This window comes from Sycon ciliatum, chromosome 11, assembly GCF_964019385.1.
Source record: "Sycon ciliatum chromosome 11, ocSycCili1.1, whole genome shotgun sequence".
Lineage (NCBI taxonomy): Eukaryota > Metazoa > Porifera > Calcarea > Leucosolenida > Sycettidae > Sycon > Sycon ciliatum.
In genome coordinates this window covers 7346052-7370387 of record NC_088653.1, presented here as the reverse complement: position 1 = coordinate 7370387, position 24336 = coordinate 7346052, and the positions used below count along the sequence as shown (strand labels likewise).

Below are 24336 nucleotides of genomic sequence, written 5' to 3'. Positions count from 1 at the left end.
AGCACGACTTTCTTTCTGTATCAACACACATTGCTTCCGCCTGACTATCCTTTGCTTCGTGAGTACATTCTCTGGTAGACCACTACCCCATGAACAAACCGGTTGCTATGTGAGTAAAAAAATGTTGCTTTTCAGGGCTGAGCATAGCAAAAGAGTGTAAAAACTTATTTTTTATTCACCTTTTCTGTTGTGCACTGTTGCTCTTCCACTGCGCAACTCTCTCTCTCTCTCTCTCTCTCTCTCATCTGCCGTCATGGTCCTGTGTTCCACGTTTTAGCCTGGAATGTATCCACCCACCCTCCCTCCCTTGGGTCCCGGACATTTTTGTTTTTGTTGTCCCCTGTTATCACACATGCACTCGTTATTGCAGACCAGTGCAGAACACACAAATTATGGAGGATTAATGGAGTGCAGGGCAACCGAATCTGGCATTTGATAATCATATGTAGGATCATCTGCACACGAGATGCAGCCCATGAAGTAGCACCCATGAAATGGGCGGAGATTGGACGGCTCATATGATGGTATAATGATATTCCACGCATGAAGTGCAGCCCATGAAATGGACGGAGTGTGGACCACCCACGTACAAAGTGCGATGCCCGTTAGGGGGCATGAGTGTGGGCGTATGAGGGTGATGGTCGAAGGCCGTGGTAGATTGCCAGATGAGAGGAGATAGCTTGCCCATGTTTGCCCAGCCTCCATGCTAAGTTGTGACATATTGCAATCCACGCATGTGAGTGATGCTGCTGTTGCTATCAGCGCAGTCTGTCAGCCTAATCTTAGCAGAGCAAATTGCCATGCTGTTCCAAGCAATCGGCAGCTGGTCTAAGCAAGTGTGTGGGCACATGCATCAGTGTGAGTTGTGTGCCCGCTTGGCGGGTTCTTACATATCTCATTGTGTTTTGCAATGCGCCTGTACCTCGGACAGCTTTTGGGTCAGCTGCACTATGTCGGTGTCAGTCGTCCTGATGTAACGCAGGACACCTTTGCGCCTCCGTCGGCCCATTGCCCTGATTAACCAGTCAGGGGTACTCGCCATGGCTGCAGTAGTGGCGGTACCGATGCGGAACGAATGACCAGTGTAATCGCGAGTATGGGATGTTCCCATGAGTGGAAGAAGCTGTCGTAGCTCTTCTGTCAGCTCTTGCCTAATCAGGAGTCTCCCAGAGTGGTAGAGGAAGAGGGCGTCATTGGCATCAGATGGTTAGGCAGTCAAATATGTCAGCATGGCGCAACCAGGCAAGGTTGTGAAGTGGCTTCGAGATGTGTGTTGCGCACTACGGCCATGTAGACATGAATTGACCGTAGTTTCACCGGTGGCGGGAAGTGTGCTGCGAAGCAGCTGAGCATTATGTCTGTAGTCGGCATGGGCATCCTTCTCCCCTACGCACATAGTTACGTAATATTCCGATGGCGCCAGCTGATGGAATGCTTGCAGGTTGAAACTAGACAGCGCATCGGCGATCGGCTAAACTCTTATTGATATGCCATAAGCGCCGTGTAAATGTTCTGCTTGGTGCGATGATGCTTGGCGCAAAGGATGGTTTCCCAAAAGGTGGTCGAGTTTGCGTTGTGTGGGCTGGAGCGTAGGCCAAACGGCAGTGCTCGATCAAAGTAAAATTTCCCTTGCCACTGAATACCAGATAGAGACCAGTTTGGCGGGTGCACAGGGATGAGCGGAATGCGGAATGCGTTGCGGATGGCCAGCTGTGTCAGCAATGCACACTGCCCGTAGCCCTGGCGCTACTTTCTCCGGCGCTTGTAAGCCCCTGCTAGTGCAGGAAGAGAATGCCTTGCCTCAATGATCAGTGAGCAGTCTAGTTAAGCTGACAACATCGATGGGCGTGTGAATACATGGCATCTTGGAATCAAGAGCAGGGCTGGCTGGTATGGTGAGTGATAGAAACTGTGTGTTACTACTGTCTTCACATGCCTGCTTCAAAGCAGAGCTAGTGGCCTGGCGCCCCACCATGCTTCGGTCGGGATCTGCCTGACCGTTCGGCGCGTGGAGCTGATGTGCTAGGCCAGTTGCTGGAGGAGTTGGCCATGCATGCCAATTTTTGGGTGGCAGCCTTGACATTACTGTAGAGGTGCGCTCTCCCACACTCCCCTTGGCATCTGGACCAGTTGTAACTAACGCAAATTGGGCGGCCACTGACTGAGGATGAGGAATGTGCGCCGCCGAGGAGAGTGGCAGAGGGACCCCCAGCGGATGGGGATGAACGAGTGAGCCTGCGAAGCACGAAGCTCGAGCCTTACTAGTAGTGCTCAGTTGGCACATGTTACGGCATGGTCCTGTGTTGCTTATGTTAGCTTGGAGTTTTACCACACACCCACCCTTTGGTCCTGTGCGTTTGTGCGTGTTTTGTCAGCTGTTTTCTGGTTTTCCGTGGCATGTCGCGTGCTGTGTTTCTGTCCCGAGGGGCTCAGCGTTTTTTGGCATGATTGCTTTCTTCCACTTGCTTTCCTTCGGCTTTTTGGGTGTGACTGGCAGTGGGGCAGGACCCATATTAGTAGAAGAGTTTTGGGCGGCAAGGCGAGTTTTCCGCCAGCCCGGTTTAGCGGCCATGGCTGGAAATTTAGGGAGTCGGATTTTCAGGTGCTACCCTGCTGCCCAGTCACCCACACCGTGCCATTGCTCTGCCTGTGTCTTGCACTGACACCTCTCTTGCTGGCCGGCTTGCTCTTTATTACTTTCTTGCCTTGGTTTTTTTTGCCAGCGTGTGAGTGCGAGTGTAGTGTTACGGTACACTGAGTAATTTCTCTGGTAGACGACTACCCATGTGCATTCTCTGGTAAACCATTACCCACGTACATTCTTTGGTAGACCACTACTCGTGAGTACATTCTCTGGTAGACCACTACTCGTGAGTACATTCCCTGGTAGACCACTACTCGTGAGTACATTCTCTGGTAGACCACTACTCGTGAGTACATTCTCTGGTAGACCACTACTCGTGAGTACATTCTCTGGTAGACCACTACGCAGGAGTACATTCTCTGGTAGACCACTACTCGTGAGTACATTCTCTGGTAGACCACTACTCATGAGTACATTCTCTGGTAGACCACTACTCGTGAGTACATTCTCTGGTAGACCACTACTCGTGAGTACATTCTCGGGTAGACCACTACTCGTGAGTACATTCTCGGGTAGACCACTACTCGTGAGTACATTCTCTGGTAGACCACTACTCGTGAGTACATTCTCTGGTAGACCACTACTCGTGAGTACATTCTCTGGTAGACCACTACGCAGGTACATTCTCTGTTAGACCCCTAATCGTGAGTATATTCTCGGGCCTCCTCAAGCTCGGCTTACGAAGGATATTATGCCCCTTGTGTGTTCCAGATGGTAGTCATAATCATGTGATGTGAGCTTTTCAAAGCTTCAAAATTCATAGTCTCAAATCCCGGTTCGTGGAACATAAGACATTCGTTCGTATCTTTGTGTATTGTAAAGTTAGCCATCATGGTATGTGACTAGAGGGAAATCCATGGTCACAATATTATTCCCACGGTGCTATGTGCCAATAATTGTTTAACTAGGATGCTTCAAGTGATTGCGAATACACTTCTGGTCTTTCTATGTAATTTTTCTCTATCGGATTTCTGTTTCTCAGGAAATAAGGACTGTAACGAAAAGTATATCATCCGTTAAAAAGGTGTGCACCTTCCAGATACAGTGCTGTTCCGACAATATTGTATGATGCAATTGTTCTCCAGGAGTGATTTACGACGTAATAGCTGTCTATAAATGCATCACATGGGATCATAATGTTATTTGTCCTCCACAGGTACAGGATGAGACATGTACAACATGCTTTGTATCATAAAGATGATGTCAACCTGTAATTCTGTCAGGACAGAACCAATGACTGAGTGAGGTTGAGTTGTTGGGGGCTATGTACTCTGGATATAACTAATGCAGGGCTGAAAGTCGTTGAAATTCATTGCTAGTTGTACATAGCCAGTTTGAGAGGTGAAATAGATTTGGTGCAACAGTGGCACGTCACGCGAAATTACGCATCTATGAGCGACATCCACAAAACCTGCGGGGAGAGTACGCGTGTACTCGAGTCTCATCCTGAGCACATTTTTTCTTCTTTTTTTAAGCTCCAGTACAGCTGTATTTTTCATTGCAAAGCCGTCCTCGATTGTTGTGTTCGTTGTTCAAACGAAGTGGACATTCAATCAAGAAGGCAGAGGACATAGGAGCCTGATTGGAGTTTCTCGTGACATAGGACGGCCACACAGAGAGTCAGAGACACTTTGCGATTTTCTGAATAAAAAATACAGTACGCACGATGCAGAGTTCAATTTGTGCGATATCAAAACTGTTTGTGATCCACCACATCGAGCAGAACGCGATCTAAACACGCTTACCGACGGTTAGCCTGCTGACCTGAACGGACAAATGATCCCTGGCTTTAGCAGACGCCAGAAGTTGGAAACCATGTCCTTTGCCGCGACGTCCATCCCCAAAAAGAACTCTATCTTTATCGTGAAAAGGCTTGAAATACTCAATATTCAACGGAGGTTCGCGGTCTCAAGCTTTCTCAGATCGAATCATTTTTGTTGTAGCAGTTGCAGGGCAGATCCCCGCCACTACTTCAACAGAGTTTCGCTTTACAGCATGCCTGGAGCAAGCCATATCGAGGTTGCAAGCTACCCCTCTCAGCAAGAAATTCGAAATTTCAATGGTATACTACGAACAAATTTCAGAAGGTATGGTTCGCGGCGCGATCGTTCTACCTACCTCATTCGAACTTTGCAGGATGGTTCTGACCTGCACGGTAGGCATGGAACCACAGGGTTTGATGTCATAGCTGACACACAAAGTCACACACACAGCACATTCATGCGCACAGATACTAAATTATTCGACGTCATCATCTTCTTCCCGCTGGCCTCAAATGTATGATAACGTGCTATTTCGCCTGACGAATGCATGGCAAAGCTTTTATTGGGGGGGGGGGGGGATACTTCTGACTTACCATGATGGTCATAGGAATTCTATGAGAGCGATGGACATTTTGAAAGTATGACTCTGGCACTTCTTCCATGAGATCCGGTCTAATCACAGGTTCGGTTGCAGTGCCGCTGTTCACGGCTTGTCGTACTTGTTCCCCATCGTCATCTTCACATGCTCTCACCAGGTCTGGATGAGGTGCATTGGTTGAGTAGTAGTGATCACTGTACTCAGCCAGATTTGGTGGTTGATACTTGTCCTTACTCTCCTCTTCAGATGCTGCTTCCATTGCTACAGTACAAACATAAGCACATGGAAAAGCAATGTCTACTTGTACATGGTAAGATTGCATGGTGTGTAGGTAAATACTGGGATTGCATGGTGTGTAGGTAAATACTGGGATTGCATGGTGTGTAGGTAAATACTGGGATTGCATGGTGTGTAGGTAAATACTGGGATTGCATGGTGTGTAGGTAAATACTGGGATTGTATGGTGTTTTACAAGAAGTCGGAGGCGGATAATACTTTAGTAACGAAGGTACGTGTTGGGTCGTAAGTATCCACGCAAACACACATCCAGTCAAAATAAGGCACTTGTCAAAGTATCCGAACGTTTTCGGTCCCTTCTCATCAAGGATTATACAGGGAATGGCTCAAGTTGGAAAGACTAAAACTTATATAGCGTAAAGATATGAGATAACAACACTCGTGACAAGGTGGAAAAAGTATCAAGTTCAGCACGACACAAAACTCGAAGGAAATAATAATAGCGACAAGAACATAGTGAGCAAATTAAGTTACATTGTTAACACCTCGACGAGGAGTAACACCAAACAATTGTAGCGACAACACATTTTCTTTCTGTACGTCGAGGTGTTAACAATGTAACTTAATTTGCTCACTATGTTCTTGTCGCTATTATTATTTCCTTCGAGTTTTGTGTCGTGCTGAACTTGATACTTTTTCCACCTTGTCACGAGTGTTGTTATCTCATATCTTTACGCTATATAAGTTTTAGTCTTTCCAACTTGAGCCATTCCCTGTATAATCCTTGATGAGAAGGGACCGAAAACGTTCGGATACTTTGACAAGTGCCTTATTTTGACTGGATGTGTGTTTGCGTGGATACTTACGACCCAACACGTACCTTCATTGTATGGTGTGTAGGTAAATACTGGGATTGCATGGTGTGTAGGTAAATACTGGGATTGCATGGTGTGTAGGTAAATACTGGGATTGCATGATGTGTAGGTAAATACTGGGATTGCATGATGTGTAGGTAAATACTGGGATTGCATGGTGTGTAGGTAAATACTGGGATTGCATGGTGTGTAGGTAAATACTGGGATTGCATGGTATAGGTAAATACTGGGATTGCATGGTGTGTAGGTAAATACTGGGATTGCATGGTGTGTAGGTAAATACTGGGATTGCATTGTGTATAGGTAAATACTGGGATTGCATGGTGTGTAGGTAAATACTGGGATTGCATGGTGTATAGGTAAATACTGGGATTGCATGGTGTGTAGGTAAATACTGGGATTGCATGGTGTATAGGTAAATACTGGGATTGCATCGTGTGTAGGTAAATACTGGGATTGCATGGTGTATAGGTAAATACTGGGATTGCATGGTGTGTAGGTAAATACTGGGATTGCATGGTGTGTAGGTAAATACTGGGATTGCATGGTGTATGGGTAAATACTGGGACAGGGAACGCATCATCTTCTTCTGCTAAATATGTATTTGTCAACATGGCATCTTTGAAAACTAATGAATCACTTTTTGGCAAAGTCACCATCTGTTGGACCTAGGTCGAAAGGTTGGACTGATCTACATCAAAGCCAGCCAGGCTCTACTAGTGATATAGCAGTGATGATATAGAACTGTAAAGTGTGTTCAGCACTGGCAAACCTAGATAACTGCTTTCTGGTCCACAAACTTGACTGGGGATAGGTTTCAGTAAGTCTGTTATGTGCCCTGCACAACATAGTACCACTGTATGAAGGAAATGAGCGAGAAGTGGATTGCAAGCATTGTGTTGTGATGCACATGCATACTTAGTGCATCACACATACCCACACACCTTGGCACTTGCAGACACGCAGGCTGTTCTAGAACTACCTAGTGTCTGTAGTGATGTTAGTTGTAATGAAATTCCCCAAACTGTCTTTGTCTAGGCAAGTGTGCATGTGGATGTATGATGTTGTAGTCAGGAGTCGTTTTGCCAGGCGTCTTGTTTATATCTTTGACAGGGTACTGCTGCTAGGGTTATAGCAACAAGGGAAAACGGTCAAATTTCAATAAAAAAACCACGCCACCCAGAAAGGCCCGTGAATCAGGCAACCAATCTCTAGAAATATTCCACGGTATATAGCCTCCGGGAAAGCTACTGCTACAAGGCAATCAAAAAACTAGAGCGCCAGTCATCATACATAAAATCAATTGCCAACGCAATGCGGAAAAGTCTTTGAGCGTATGGCAATATGCGCGTTCGTTGAGCGCTATAACTCAACGAATATTTGAATCGTGAAAATCGGCTGAACTGGAACTAGAAACTGAAAAAGAATGTGAGATCGAGTTGCTGTGCCTTTCCGAGGCATCGTGAAGTAGTTTCGAGAGGACATAGAAGTTGAACCTCCATGAATAGTGAGACGAGAGCTACCAGGATGGATGTGCTTGGTCCTGACCTTTCCAACAAGCCCAGGGTGACGAAACCCATCAAGGTGAACTGTATTGAGAGAAAAATTCGTTCGGACCTGTGCGCGAAAACTACACAAGAAGAGTCAGTGAGCTGGAACGGCAGTTTGCTGGAGTAAAAGGGGCCAGCGCGGAAACGGTTAATCTAGCCTTATTCTATCCTTGTTCTATCCTTAACCTAAACAGGAGAAACAGATACCCAGAGCATAACAAAGTTCTTGCGCGTGCAATCAAGATACAAGAGTACTTCTAGAATTAGGCTTATACCCGCTCAACCACATGGTGGATGTAATATTCACATGCATGTCGGTTGAAAATACAAGTCTCAGTGGCGGTGCGAGCCCTAGTTTACCCGTCTCTACGTGGCAGGCATAGAGCCTTGTCAAAGCAACGCAATAAAGATATGAATAGGCCAAGAGGAGCACAGCAGCCACTCTTATAGAGACCATTTAACAGTGTTAGCCTCAGCACCCGCAAACATGGAAGCACCTCCAAGTGCTCCCGCATGCCAAACTCGGGCACTCGTGTGCCCACGCTGACAGACACACATGCACACATACACACATACACCTGGCCTGGCCTGGTGTACAGCTGCCAAATGCTTGCCCGCGCTGCCCCTGAGACAGGGGAGAGTAGAAGAGAGAGTTCGAGAGAAGTCAGCATGGCCACTAGGAAGCCGCTCCGCCACGACGCCGTCCACGATTGCAATTGTGTCGCCGAAAGCCAGGAGCAGATTTAAAACAGCGATCACAGGTAGCGCAGTGCTGGTTGCAACACTGATGGCTGGTGATTGGTATGTGCTGGGGTGTGGGCGGTGATGCCGGGGCAGGTGTTGTGCACTTGTGCACAGCAAGTCCACCGGCACTTCGGAACCACCGAAGCCAGGCATGGCTTTGATGTGCGTCCGGCTGTTCCGCTACAGGCTATCAGCAGAACATTTGTGTCGTCCAAGTCCAGATTTACTATTGAATGTCCGTTTAAATACCAGGCAAGAGAGCGGTACCGGGGCAGGACCCTGCACACGAGTGCGGTACGCATCTCTCCATTGCTGACGATCCTGGACCAGAGTAAACTATTCATCAATTTAGCACAGTTTCATGTCTGACTGTATTCTGTCCTTCCACCGAAGACGAGGTCCCTGAGCTGGTCGGGGAGCGTCAAGCCATCCAAACAGCAACTGCTTAGGGAGACGGTTGTCAGGCATCCGAGCTACATGGCCCAACCTCTGGAGGCGGCGACGGCGCATAGTGTCCGACACCAGATCCTCATCCCTCCAATGCTTACGGAGGTCACAATTCCGGACATTATTCAACTCCTGATCCCAGCACGAGACTCCCAGGATACATCGTAGACATTGATGATGAAAGTCGTCAATACGGATCTCATCACGACGAAGAACCGGCCAACACTCAGCACCATACAGCAAAACAGTCAGAACGCAAGTTTCGTACAGCATTTTCTTTGTGCGGATGGACAGGCCGGGAGTGTTAAACACACAGTGGAGTGCTCCAAATGCACGAGTTGCACTGGCAAGACGACGATCAACCTCAAGGCCAACACGAGAGTCAGGGTCAACGAGGCTGCCAAGATATACGAAGGAGGCCATGAGTTGAACATGTGTCCTCCACACATACACACACACACACACACATGCACACATACACGCACACACCACAAGCACCCACACGCACAAACAAACACACACACACCCACACTCACCCACACACACACACATAACAATACAATACAATATGCCCATCCGGAGATGATGGCAGGTCCCGAAGGGACCAACAGTGTTCAAGTCACGAGCAGAATCGGGCGTGGCGAGTCAGGTCCTGGCGACAGTGATAGCGCTTTTCACAAGTGCAAACGAAGTCTAAGGTGACGGGCTCGGTCGGAGGAATGGTGCAGCATGCTGATCTCCACTCTCTGCGATCCTGGGCGAGGTCGTACCAGTCCACTATCTGGCGGTCCTTCATGTCGGACACAACATTGTCCCGCCACCGCTTCCGGGGCTTCCGGGGCCCATGACGTGGCCAGGTCTTGTCCTGTTCACCGAAGAGAATGCACTTTGGCATATGGGAGCACCCCCCCCCCCCCCCCCCGCACGGTCTGCAGGCATGCGCGCGACGTGCCCGAGCCATTCCAACCGCCGACGCCGAACAAGGTCTGACACCGGTGTAGTGTCACCCCAGCGCGCACGGAGCGTTGCCGATGAGATTTTCTCCTCCCATTGCTGACGCCGAGATACACATAAGATGGAGCGAATGCACCGGCGGTGAAAGTTGTCCAGCAGATCCAAGTCGTGCCGAAGCGGAGCCCATGACTCAGCACCGTAGAGTAAAACCGACAGAACACAGGCTGTGTACAAATGACGCTTTGTTGCCACCGTCAAGCTGGTATCCCGGAACACTGGTAGGAGGCAGCCAAACGCCTTTGCCGCATTGGCAATCCGTCGCTGGATGTCAGGTGAGGATCGGGTGTCTGGCGTGATGAGAGAGCCCAAGTACAGAAACGATTCAACATACAAAATGCTGTCGCCACCCATGTCCATCGGCATCCTGTCCTCCGGGGAAATACCAACACCAACTACCATGAATTGTGTTTTCGACGAACTGACGGACAAACCAAACGAGGATGCAACACGATGAAAAGTCTGAAGCGACTGCTCAGCCTCAGCCCGACTCATTGACAACAAAACGGCATCATCTGCAAATTCAAAGTCGTGGAGTTGCACTTGAAGGGTACCCTTAGCACGGGAGTAAAGCTGACCATTGATGTTGTAGGACAGTGATATACCAGAATCAGTGCTGGCCTGACGCATCGCATCTCTCCAGCACATCATAACAACACCAAAGAAGAGATTGAACAAAACCGGAGCCATGGTGCATCCCTGGCGCGAACCATTTTCAACAGGAAACGAGCCACTGACTTCAGCACCAACACGCACCTCCGCTTCAATGCCGCAATGGAACTTCAGGATTAGCTCTGTGAGTTCCTCAGGTACGCCCAGCTTGAGAAGGCATGCAGCGAGAGCAGGGCGCGGCACGGAATCATACGCTTTTCGTAAATCCACGAAAACGAGGTAGCCCTTCTGACGATGCTCATAAAACTTCTCTACTAGTTGGCGTATGCAAAAAGTTCCATCCGTGCAGGATCGTCCACGGCGAAAACCGCACTGCGATTCCGGCAGCACCTTCTCAGCAAGCCTCTGAAGACGGGATTGCAGGACACGGCCCACCAGTTTCCCTACAACATCAAGCAGCGATATTCCCCTCCAGTTATCAAACCTGGAAAGGTCTCCCTTCTTCGGAATTGGTACAAGGACTGCGTTACGCCACTCAGCAGGTACAGTGCCACTAGTCCAGATTGAGTTCAACAGGTCGATGAGATAGGGGCATATGGTGCCGAACGCAGCTTTAAGCAACTCAGCAACAATTCCGGAACCTCCAGCCGCTTTGCAGTTAGCCATGTGCCGCAATGCCACAACAAGTTCCGCCGATGTTGGTGACGGTTGCCACAATGAGCGATCGATGTCACGCTGCGTGATTGAGTCAAATATTGCAGGGTTGAATGAACTTGGTACGTTCAGCAAACATTGAAAATGGTGTTGCCAGCAATCGCGTTCCTCATCAAGAGAGCTGCACACACTCCCATCACTCTTCTGCATGCTGCGACATGGAACAGGCTGCAGACCGTCGTAGCACTTCTTCATGGCTGAGATTGCTGACCAAACTTTCTGCCCACTGAAACGCCCATGCTGAGCCAGGTCAGCCTGTGACTGCAGCCACTTTCGCTTCGCGGCACGCACTGCAGCCCGAGCATGGCCGCGGGCCATTTTGAACGCACACAGATCGACGTGAGTCTTTGACTGCAACCACTTGCTGTATAACTTGTTCCGGCGTGTGAGTAGAGTATCAAGATGCCCTGCATTTGCAGCAAACCAGTCTCGCTGTCGACGGCCTTGCCGGCCAAGAGTAGCATCGGCAGCTTCAGTGACGGCACACTTCAACTTCACCCACTGGTCCTCCACAGCACTGCAGTCAGCCCATCCGTCAAGACCAGTGGCAACATTAGCAGCGTATTCTGCACGCAAACAATCAGCAACTTCATGATCAGTGGCATCAGCACCCGGCACCTTGGTCATCGCGCTAACATTATAACGACCAGCAGTCTTCTTGTTAGCGGGTCTACGGCGCCTGGACACACCGAGACTTAGCATGTACGCTAGACAAACCAAGCGATGGTCAGTTGAACACTCAGCGCTGCGGATGACATGACAATCTCTGCAGTTTGAAAGCTGACGTCGTCGCACAATTACATAGTCAATACAATGCCATGTTTTTGTACGGGGGTGTTGCCAAGTTTGCTGGTGAATGTCGCGCTTTCTGAACCATGAGTTGGTGATGACCAGGTTATGCATAGCAAGAAATGACAACAGTTCTCTACCAGCCTCGTTTAGTAGTCCAGAGCCATGCGGACCACGAACAGCTGCCCAGGGATCATCAGGTGCAGGGCATAGAGCTGATCCTACCCGAGCATTGAAGTCACCAAGTAGTACTAGATCATCAGTAGGGTGTACAGTGCAGAGCAAATCCTCCAAATCATTGAAAAATTCACTCTTCACTGAACGAGCAGAACGGAACGTCGGTGCATAACACACTATGACTGTCATCCACGAACATTTAGTTGGACTATGTACGAAACGAAGACGAGCTAACACTAAACGCGACGACTTAGCCGTCCACTGTCGACCTCCTGCATCCCATGCATCAGCACCTCGCCCTTGAAGGACAACAGCGACTCCTTCTCCACGCTGAGCACCACGCTGAGAATTTTGAATATTTTCAAAATTTGAATTTGAAGAAGACGCTCCTGGGGATGGACGCCCCGAGGAAAGAACAACAGCATTGTCCACCGAATACTCCGCTGATCCAAACCATTTGGTCTCTTGCAAACCACCGACTTCGACATCGTGTTCCTAGAGTTGACGCACGACAAGATCCACTTTCCGATTTTCCTTGACACGACGCGACACGGCGGCAGTTTCAACAGGTCCATCAACATTCAGTAATGTTCGGACATTCCAACTACCAAACTTTATCTGCCTTCTCTGTCTACTCTCTCTTCTTCTCGAATCTCTTCTAGTCATTGGACAAAGGGCTAAAGCTAGAGCAAAGTGCGAGGGGTAGCCAACCCACAGCGCACAACGAACGGCGACACAAACGTAGAGTGGTGACAACAAAAATTCACCAAGGAGTCTACGTCGTGGATTTCACCGCTCGCTTCAAAACTACACTCTCAGTATGGCGAGTGATGGCCGGGGACGACCCTGGACTACCCCAGAGTCGCCCCTGAGCGGGGACTTGCAATGAAAAAACACCAGAAGGAAGAGCTACAAAAAGTGCAACCTACTCCTAGGTAGGCCACACACACACACACACACACACACACACACACACACACACACATACACACACACACACACACACACACACACACATACACACACACATACACATACATGCATACATACATGTTTGAGTAAAGATGCATGACGGTGATGAAGAAAAGACCCGCATAAGGACCGGGTCTATGCCACACTGCCCGTCAGTGGCTATATCATTCAGCCCGCTATGGGCCAACCACATACTGTCCACCGAGAGCGCTCAAATGGCCTCCGGGGCCAGCCAACTCGCGCGCCACGGGATGAACTGGCATCTGTCCGCTGAGGGTGTATGAATGGCCACCGAGGGCAGCAAACCGCCCACCGAGGGCTAAACTATCATACTGCCCACCGAGGGCCAACGAATGGCTAAGCTAGCATACTGCTCACCGAGAGCGCGCAAATGGCCGCCTAGGCCAGCAAACTGCCCACCGAGGACTAAACTAGTATACTGCCCACCGAGGGCGTCCAAATGGCCGCCGAGGCCAGCAAATCGCTTGTTGAGTGATAAACTAGTATACTGCCTACCGAGGGCGTCCAAATGGCCGCCACGGCCAGCAAACTGCCCGTCAAGGGCTAAACCAGCAGACAGCCCATCGAGGGCGCGCAAATTGCCGCCTGAGGCCTGCAAACTGCCCACCATCGGCCGATATCACCTTGCCCGCCGAGGGCGCACAAACGGCCACCGAGGCCAGCAAATCGCCCACTGAGGGTTCACACGACTGCCTGGAATCGGGCGTCACAACAAACAGACAAAATATGCGGCCAGTTTGCCCCTCCCCTCCCAACCGGATAAACAATATGCCACCTTGAAAGGGGTGGGAGGGAGGGAAAAGCTACGACTTGACACCCAAACTGCAACTGCAAAGAATACTCAGCAAAACACGTCTCCAAATTAGACGCCATATCCACGATTGTCCATGATATCTCGTCTTCCCTTCGCCATTCCCTCAGCCAAATATATTCCGATGACAAAGCATTCTACATCGCAGGCAACAATTAAAGCGCTGTAACAGATAGGCTGCACGAAGACCTCACCCGCCTGCACCAAGCATCAATGGACGAGGGCCTGATTTTCAACCCCCAGAAGACCAAATTTGTCATGTTTAGGCAGCCTGCAAAGTTGATTCCCGGCCACCTCAAGCTGACTTGTGCAGGTGTTGATATACCACTCTCCACCAATGCCAAATATCTTGGTGCCAAAATAGATGAGTACCTGACTTTTGAGCGGCACGTGAATAATGCCTGCAACACTGTTCATAAGAAGTCAGGTGCATTCCGCCATGCTGAACAAGCATGACCTTACTCATGCTGCCCGTTGCATGTTCTATTTAGCCATCATACAATTCAGCTTAGAGTATTCTAGTTTTGTGTATGTCAATGATTTAAGTGAAAGAAATTACCAGAAACCATTGCAGACTGGTATTGCTGCCATTAAAATATTATATTCTGCTTGTCCCGCACTACAGCAACCGCCATGCTTTGCATGTGTCCAACCTGCACTGTTTAAAATAGCATATTGATCTTAAACTTCTTCTATGTACTTATCTCTGTGTCCCCAGCCAGGCTAGTCCACTTCTGCAGCAACTATGTCAGCTTCGTACGCACGCTACCCACACAGTTGTGGTGACCCGTGGACAGGCCACCTCTGCTCTCAGCCTTCCTACTGCCCATGATGTATCATGCTAGCTACTCATGTATTGCGAATGTACTTCAAGTTGTTATCACCCGTATAACGCGTATTGTTACGTTATACGCCTTGCTTCACGTGATTACGTCATGTCTCTATTGGACGCATGCACGTATCCATATTCTGGATTCATGTGTTCTTCTCCTTGCTCTTCTTCCTCACTTGAGAATGCAAATAATTAGTTTCTATTATCTTGTCACCAAACTAGTTCATGTTGTCTAGTAGTAGAAGTGTGCATGAGAACATAACATGGCGCAGTGAAGTTTCGTGCCTGTGTTTTTCTTGCCCGTGGTGCATCACGGTTGTGTTCGCACGAGGCCTGCAGGTCCAATTAAATTTTATTTATTTCTCTAGTCGTGACCGTCTTCCGAAATGTCAGATGCAGCTGCACCAAGTGTGCCGAGCCCAGATATCGCTGCTCTTGCCGATCTCTTCAAAAAGCAGATGGAGGCAGCCAATGAACGAGAGAAGCGTCTCGATACAATTATCACTGGTCTTACTCCACAGCGTCAGCCTCCCTCGTCGCCAGCACCGTCAGCTCCAAAGCCTGTTGCGGCGGAGCGACCCATGCTGCTGTCCTCCGCGTCCCTGTCAGAATTTGCTGCCTGGCAGGAACTGTGGGAAGACTTTTCTTGGTGCCAGCACCTGACAGCACAGTCGAAGGAAACCAGGGTATCTTCCATCCGTCAGTGCCTTGATGAAGACCTCAGACGTTTTATCAGGGAGGGCACCATTGTCATCATGACCAATCCTGATGCGTGTGACGTCTTGGAGGCGCTCAAGCAGTTTCTTCGCCGACAAAGAAACCCAACACTTGACCGTATTGAATTTTATAAGCGCACACAACAGAAAGGGGAATTGTTTGACGGGTTCCACACTTCTCTGAAGGAGTTGTTTAACACGTGTGATTTTGTGGAACACGAGCTCTGTTCTGCCTGTTCGGCACGTGCCTGTTCTGCGTGCAAGACAAATCTCGCACGGGTCCACGCGGACATGATGCGAGACCGCATTGCGATCGGTATCCTGGACGATACCACCCGTCACAAACTATTGTCCACCTCCGACCTGACATTGGAGGCGACAGTCAAGGTGTGTCGTGCAGAAGAGGCAGCCAAACAGACCAGCCACCACATCCCTACCGCCAGCCAAGTCAATGCGGCCAGGAAGTCATCTTATCAGCGCGCGAAGTCAGCTTCACAACCCCCAGTTGAGGCGAAGCACACTTCTGCTCGTGATATGTGCCGTAACTGCGGACGCACAGCGCACACGAAATCGCCGTGTCCAGCGATCAACAAAGTGTGCCTCAACTGTAATGGAATGGTTCACTTCCGGGCAATGTGCCGCAGGCCTGCCAAGAAGCCGGACAAGTCGTCCAAGATCCCTTACTTGCGACTCAATCGAGCATCTCTGTTGGACGACGCAACAGTTTCCGTTGCTACCCAGCTTGTGACCGAGCCAGAGCCCGTTGCTCTTAGTTGGCTCCCGGATACTGGTAGCGACGTTGATGCCATCGGCACTCAACACCTTGACCAGTTAGGCGGATTTGTCGAGAACCTGAGTGACGACATCGGCGATGTTCGTACCGGAGATGGCGCCAGTCTCACCCCTGTTGGCAAGATTTCGGCGACTCTCAGTTGTGGACCAAACCAGCACACGCCCACCATTCATGTCTATGATGGTTTGACTGATGCCCTCCTATCTCGTTCATCCTTGCATGCCCTGGGATACTTGCCGTCCGGCTGGCCGAAGCAAATCGCAGCAGTCCAACAGGTAGTCCCACCGGTCGTTCCCGATGCACCTGCGGACCAGGTTGTGTCCAAAGCCATCGACTCAGAGACGATGAGAGCCGAACTCCTAGCTGAATTCTCTGACGTCTTTGATGACTCTGTGTTGAAGCCGATGCTTGGTGGACCTATGGAAATTAGAGTGCGAGCTGATGCTAAGCCTGTCGCTGCATATCATGCCCGCCAGATCCCGCATGCGTATCGTGACCAAGTGAAGTCCCAGCTGGATGACATGGTCCGGGATGCCATCAACGAGGAGGTCACCAAACCCAGTGCGTGGTGTCACCCAATTGTCATCGTGGACAAGAAGGGGACAAACGAGAAGAGGCTCACCGTTGATTTCAAAAAGCTCAACGACCAAGTCGAACGCCCTGCTCACCCCACACCAAGCCCTCGTGACGCTGTATCCAGCATTGGCAACGCAAGGTATTTCACCAAGCAAGATGCCCGCCACGGCTATTGGCAAGTTACTCTGAGCAAGGCCTCCCATCCGTTGACCACGTTCATGACATATTGGGGTGGGTACAGGTATCTACGCAACCCACAAGGATTGTTCTCTGCCGGAGACGGGTTTGATCGCCGCACAGACGCCGCGTTCGCTCATATCTCCCAGTTCCAGAAGGTCGTTGATTACTGCCTCGTCTACGATAATGACCTGCCCACCCACCGATCTCACGTCCGGGATGTCCTGCTCTGCGCCCGGGAGAATAACATTACTCTGAGCGCTAAGACGTTTGTGTTCGGCATGCCAGCCGTGGAGTTCTGTGGTAACCGCATCAGTGCTGACGGCTGGACCGTCGATGATGCCAAGGTCAAAGCTATCAGCCAGTTTCCAGCTCCCAGCAACCGCACTGATCTCCCATCGTTTGTGGGTCTTATCAACCAGTGTGGTGAGTTCACCCCGCACCTGTCTGAGCACGCCGCCCCGTTGCGCCCATTGCTCAAGACGTCCAACGAGTTTGTATGGAACTCAGTTCACACAGATGCAGTCAACGCTGCCAAGGCTGAGCTGCTGTCGCCATCAACGCTGTCATTCTTCCAACGTGACCAGCCACTCCGCCTAGAGACCGATGCATCTGCTTTGCATGGCCTTGGCTACGTTCTGTGGCAGTTACAAGATGGCAAGGGGCGCATTCTCCAGTGTGGCAGTCGATTTCTGTCGGATCCAGAATCCCGGTATGCTGTCATCGAACTGGAGCTCCTAGCTGTCGTCTGGGCGGTGAAGAAATGTTCTCTCTACCTTCCCGGTACATTGTTCGAGGTTGTCATCAACCACCGGCCCCTCACACCAATCATCAACTACTACTCGCTTGATCAGATTGAGAATCCCCGGCTCCAACGCCTGGTCATGAAGCTTCGTCCATACCAGCTGCATGCCACTTGGCGTAAGGGTACTGACAATGCTTTCGCCGACGCGCTGTCCCGCAATCCGGTGAATGATCCCACCCCTGACGATGAGCTCGGTGAACACCCAGCCCTTCGTACTCCTGCCATACGCGCTTGCATTCGGAAAGACACCGAAGGCCGGATTGCCAATCTCCAGTTTGCCGAATTGCAAGAAGCCACTCGAGCTGACTCGGATTATCAGGCACTCCTCATCACCGTCCGGAATGGATTTCCCGACAACAAACGCGACTTATGTCCTGCTGCCCAGCCGTATTGGACAGTCCGTCATCATCTTACAGTCGACCAGAACCTGGTACTGAAAGGTCCTCGCATTGTGGTCCCGCATTCCCTCAGGGGTAGTGTGCTTGACGACTTGCATGCTGCTCATCAAGGTCTCAACCGTACCAAGGCTCGTGCTTGCCAGGTGGTGTATTGGACCCAGCTGTCCAACGACATTGACAACATCGTTCGCAGCTGCGCTGAATGCCGTCACAATACACCTTCCCAGGTGAAGGACCTTCTGCTGGCAACTGAGGATCGTTGTCCTGCCCTCCTGTTTGAGAGCACCAGCGCGGATCTGTTCGAATGACAAGGCTACCAGTTCCTGGACCGCAAGACCGGCTGGCCCTGTGTTGCCAAGATAGGACGCACCGCCACCTCCGCTGACGAAGGCTGGTCCGCGGATCTCGGTGTCCCAGCTGTCCTGAAGACTGATGGTGGTCCGCAGTTCACAGCGCAGCATTTCTCCGCCTTCTGTCAGCGTTGGCAAGTCCGCCACGTCAGATCCACTCCGCATTACCCACAATCGAATGGCCATGCGGAGGCGGGTGTCAAGGCCATCAAATCTCTCGTGTCCAAGACCACCACCAACGGAGACATTAATGTCGACGCCTTCTGTCGTGGCTTATTGGAATGGCGTAACACTCCCCGTAGCTCCGGTCAGAGCCCAGTGCAGGCCCTGTTTGGCCGCCCCCTGTCGTCATTCGTGCTTGCCCACCGGACCCGTTTTGCCCCAGCGTTGCAAGAAACCGCTGACGAAATCGACAGTCGTGCCTCTGCCTAGTCTGAAGCAGCCAGTCAGCACTACAACCAGTCTGCCCGTTCTCTGCCTGCCCTCCACCTTGGTTGCCCTGTGGATCTACAAGATCTCCGCAGCAAGTTGTGGAACGCCCGCGGTACCATTGTCGCCATTGGGAGCCACCGCGACTACATGGTCAAGCTTCCCAGTGGCCGAATATACTGGCGAATGTACATCAAGTTGTTATCGCCCGCACAACGCGTATTGTTACGTTATACGCCTTGCTTCACGTGATTCCGTCATGTCTCTATTGGACGCATGCACGCATCCATATTCTCGATTCAGGTGTTCTTCTCTTTGCTCTTCTTCCTCACTTGAGAATGTAAATAATTTGTTTCTATTATCTTGTCACCAAACTAGTTCCTGTTGTCTAGTAGTAGTGGTGTGCATGAGAACGTAACAGCCCATAGACACTCTGTCTTTCGCTCGCTCACATACAGCGCAGTGAAAGCGATGCAGCGTTCCTCCTTTATTCCCAATCGAACATGGTTGAACAAGCGGTTCTGCTGAATACCGTCTCGCCGACCCCACCGCTATCTTTGTCACACCTGCCAAGCAACACCTAGGGTCTAGTCCCTATTCACTAGATCCCCGATCTTTGCTGGCTATGTGTTTTGGGCAACATTACCAACGCAGACCAAGACCAGCACGTCGATGGATAACTTTGTTGCTAAAATCTCTGCTTAAAGGGGAAGTTAAGGCCAACATTTTTTAACCAGTTGTAGTCTTCGGGGTGCTGAGTCGAATGGTCTTGGTCCGAGAAAGCTGAGACGCTCCCTTCCTACTTGAATCCCAATCGAACTCGCGCATTTCCACCGAAACTGGGTGACTGCGCCCTACGAGATGGGGATGTGTATGCAAAATGTCACTAAAAGCGCCATTTCGTTCTTATAAAAGCACGGAGGACCGCGATTGGCCCAGATGTTGTAGTCTTTTGGCCGCTGAGTCGATTGGTTTTGGTCCGACAGGCTGCGATGCAGCGTTCCTCCTTTATTCCCAATCGAACATGGTTGAACAAGCGGTCACGTGCTCCTGCGTACACCAGTCACCTGGCCTCGAGCTGGTCACCGTGCCTGCAGGGTACAACTTACTAGCCTGTTTGACCTTTTTTGGGTGCAGTCCTGTCACTCGAGTTGAACTCGAGTTAAACCTTTGTGTGAACATTGTCGCCTGCTGGCGTGGTGACCAGGTGATTTGGGCACCCAGGAGCACGTGACCGCTTGTTCAACCATGTTCGATTGGAAATAAAGGAGGAACGCTGCATCGCAGCCTTTTCGGACCAAAACCAGTCCACTCAGCGTCCAAAAGAGTACAACATACGGGCCATTTGAAGTCATCCGTGCTTTTATAAGAACGAATTGGCGCTTTTAGTGACATTTTGCATACAAATCCCCAACTAGTAGGGCGCAGTCACCCAGTTTCGGTGGAACTGCGCGAGTTCGATTGGGATTCAAGTAGGAAGGGAGCGTCTCAGCTTTCTCGGACCAAGACCATTCGACTCAGCACCCCGAAGACTACAACTGGTGAAATTTTAATTTTTCCTTAACTTCCCCTATAATTATAGGTTTCATGTTTTTGCATGACATCCTGCTGGTTTGTCTCCTCCTTTGTCTTCTTTGCCTTTTATTTGTATTCTTTTATCTGTTTTACTGCTGTGGTTGGCTTTCACCCTTGTCTCAGTTTTACTGGCTGTCATCATGATGTGCCATGAGATAATGATATAAATACTTCTTTCGCGTCATTAAATTTGTCGCTTCCCAGAGCGATTTTTCGAAAAATATTTTGTCCACTCGAAGGGCACAGAAATCAGCTAGAAATTGAGGCAGAGCATTGTCGACGGACCAAGATTTAGTTTGTGACCCCCGCTTTGCTGCACTTGCAGCTAAGGTCGACGTCTTCATCCGAGTTTGAGGCAGACCCTTCAGCACTCAAAAATACCCTGAACAAGACGCGCGTTCAAATTCAGGTCAAGAAACTTCGTTTTCAGGCAATCCATGCCTCCAGGTGCCAGGCGATGAAGGCAAGCTAGCATTTTTCAAGGACACTGTTACGACCTTCCAGCGGGACAGGGTAAGCAGTTCCGCACCTTCTTTCCTTGGCAAGCGCTTCGCTGATTTTGTTTGTGTTTTCAGACCTGCTACCTTCGCAGCAACATGCGCCACAAGTAGCGCATTTTAGTAATTTGAGACCACCTTGTTCTTGCCATCGCCAACTTCAGCAATTCGTATTCAGGAGAGATACCAGGATTCTTATACCCGAGCTTGCAGTCTTGAAAAATGCCCACGCGAACGATGTGGGACGGCGCGAACTCCAGAAAACGAAATGCGCTCTGGGGCGGAATAGTGCGGAGCACGAAGAATTTGCTTGGTGCGGAAGAGAGCTCCGACAAAGTTCGAGACCACGGCTTCAGTGACAAGTAGACATTGCGCAGGAAGGGTCACACCAGTGTTCGAACACAGAAAACAATGATTCGGACAGTCTGACTAAGACGAGCCAAGTCACAAATATTGCGATGTGCGAAGCCACAATTTTAATGACGCGGAGGAAGTACATAAAAATACATAGTCGGCAACAACTACAGTGCTGCCAATCACAGAAATTGGACCCACTTCTTTGACACAGTGTCCGGTTGTGCGGGCACCGCAGCACGCTGTAGCAGACAGCAGAGGTCGACTGTGAATTACTAAACGGAGATATATTTCAGGAATCGCCAAGGCCCACGAAAAGCAGTGAAGGAAAACAGAAGCCAGAAGCAAAACAAAACACAAATGGGAAACGCTGATGAGCTAGAGGCACCGGGAAGGCGTAGCAAGTAGAGCAAGGATGGTATGAGACTGACTGGCGGTGAAGATGAGTTGGTTGATGATGCGGCGGATGATGACGAGGCGGATAATGACAAGGCGGATAATCACGAGGCGGATAATGACGAAGCGGATGATGAGGAGGCGGATGATGATGAGGAAAATAACGAAGAGGCGGATGGCAATGAGACGGCTGGTGGCGATGGCGATAAAACGTACGATGAGGAGTCAAGTGGCAGGGAAGGTGATGGAGCTGATGAGGGTGAAGTTCGTAAGAAGTCAGCTGTGTAATAGCATTTGTTATCTCATGCCGATTATTTGAGTGTGTGTGGCAATTTCCATTTCTCTGTACTGTGTCATGTCCGTTATCTCCAGTAGTTGAAGGTCCTTTATGCTGTTTGTATTCGTATGCACAAGCCTGATCTGTGTAAGCAAATTTTCATGTTGCGTGGTGATGTCTGCGGCATTCATACTTTTCATACATATAGATAATTTTAATTAAACTTTTATTTCCACGTAGATAGTTCAGACAGCTTTGTCTTGCACTAAGATGGCGAAGCGTGTGACCACACAGCCCGCCAATGAACATGACAGCCAGACTACTCCAGACATGAACACAGGAAACCAGTACACGTGCACATGAGTGCACAGTCTATTTATTGCAACACAGCAAAGCACAGTTAAGAGTGTCCAGCCATTTATAGTCCAGCAGCCAGGCCCTGAAAATACCTCTAGAAATTGGCTTTCGTTCCGACTTCTTCCGCACAACTTTTTGACGATGCTAAGTTGAAGGGAAGGATTCCCGGGCATCGACTGCACTGTTCGTTGCCTTCACAAGTGAATGCATCGACTAGTAAAACAGACCTTTTCGTCCAAATCGGCCATTGCTTCTTTCACCTCAAGTGCACTGTGGGGGGGGGGGGGGTAGTAGTTTTACGACTCTCGGCGGCACCGCATGGTGGGATTTCCCCATTATGAGATATCGGTGTCAAAGGGCCTAGCCCTAGCCAGCCAGGTACTACTATTAGTAGCAGTACTAGCAAGAGTACATAACCCCAAGAGGGTTATGTACTCTTGCTAGTAGGTGGCCTTGGCCATGTATTTTTAGCCATCAAGAGTATATAACTAGTTAACCTGGAAGGTTATATACTCTTGCTACCATGCAGAGCAGACGCGTCCATAGTTCGCAACATCCGCGGGCAGTCCGTGCGCCAAGGCCCTACACGGCTTCAGTTCAGAGACCGTTTTTCATTTTCTCGTGGGAATCGTAGCCTCCAAGGTGCCGGATGGGCTTGTTTTCTGTTGATTTTCTCTATCTCCAAATGGCGAATACTTCAAAGAAATGTCCTGCTTATAGCCCTTCTAGTGTCGTCAGGTGACCTTTCCTCCACTGAAGAGATGGTTCGGAATGATGTTGACACCTATGCCCGTACCCTGGAAAATTATTTTGGAGCTTGCAGTTCGTGAGCAGCCATCTGGGATGAATGTTCCATTTTTGTAATTGCTAAAGCGAGGATTATGGTCACCAATTTCACACCAGATAAGGCGCTTACTCAACGCGAACACGAAACCCGCTTTGTGGGGTGATGGGCCAAAGCCTTATCTTTTGGATGCGTGAGGAATTAGAGTGATACCTATGTGCCCCACAAATACACCCGAAAAAACCACGTACAGGCAGTATTGTCATTTTATGAGAAGAGACAATTGAACACGCTCTAATTCGTCATGACTGGTTTCGGTAATTTTCAAACACCACTCTGAGTGAGTATCTACCAATCCTTTATCAATGTTACAGGGGCATTTGAGTTTAGGGGACAGAGGTGGAATATTTCACCAACTGAAGTACTAGTTTTTTTTCTGCATTTGTGAAGTACTAGGTCGCATCGTGTAGATATGTCAGTATACGTGCATGATTGTGGTGAAATTCTGAGCATCAAATTATTATGGGCATCAAAGCACTGGTGCTTGCCCATCAAATAAATAGGTCTCCTGCTCTCTGACTTTTTTCTTGCATTGCACGACAATCAAATTCGTCGAATGAAGTGAAGGAGCAAATTTGTTGCTGTCTGCATCAGCTCTGTTTTCCTCTGCTGTTCTTATTTCAGTGTGGTGACTTCTGATCCATAAGGCAATGGCATGAAGTCAGTAGTTTGCAGTATGTGCAGAATGCGGCTATCTCTCTGTCAATGTACCTATGACAGCTGAAGCCCAGATCACGGTTGCAGTTTGCTGGCTATGGCCAGCAGCAGTCTAAAGTTGCACCTTTCCTTCCACGCACAGCAATGCTGAATATGTCATGGACAGACCTCAATAAACTGCCTATTTGAAGAAGCAGCGGAATTCTTGTCTGCCAATAAACAGTAGGCTGGCCAGCTATAATAATTATAACAGTTTGGAGGTCGGAAACGCTGAAGACGCGATCCCGTTAATATATTGCGCCAACTGCAATGAAGAAGGCCTCTTTGATTTATTACCA

At 49.6% G+C, this 24336-nt stretch overlaps 1 protein-coding gene across 2 annotated transcripts in view; it reads right to left on the bottom strand.

Moving 5' to 3' along the window:
- LOC135827734 (uncharacterized) overlaps positions 1 to 24336 on the bottom strand; it is a 72876-nt gene that overhangs the window by 39426 nt on the left and 9114 nt on the right. For both annotated transcript variants that reach the window (XM_065340184.1, XM_065340183.1), the window contains one exon: positions 5001 to 5266. In XM_065340184.1, the coding sequence (XP_065196256.1) occupies positions 5001 to 5266 (266 nt within the window). The remainder of the gene's footprint in view (positions 1 to 5000; positions 5267 to 24336) is intronic.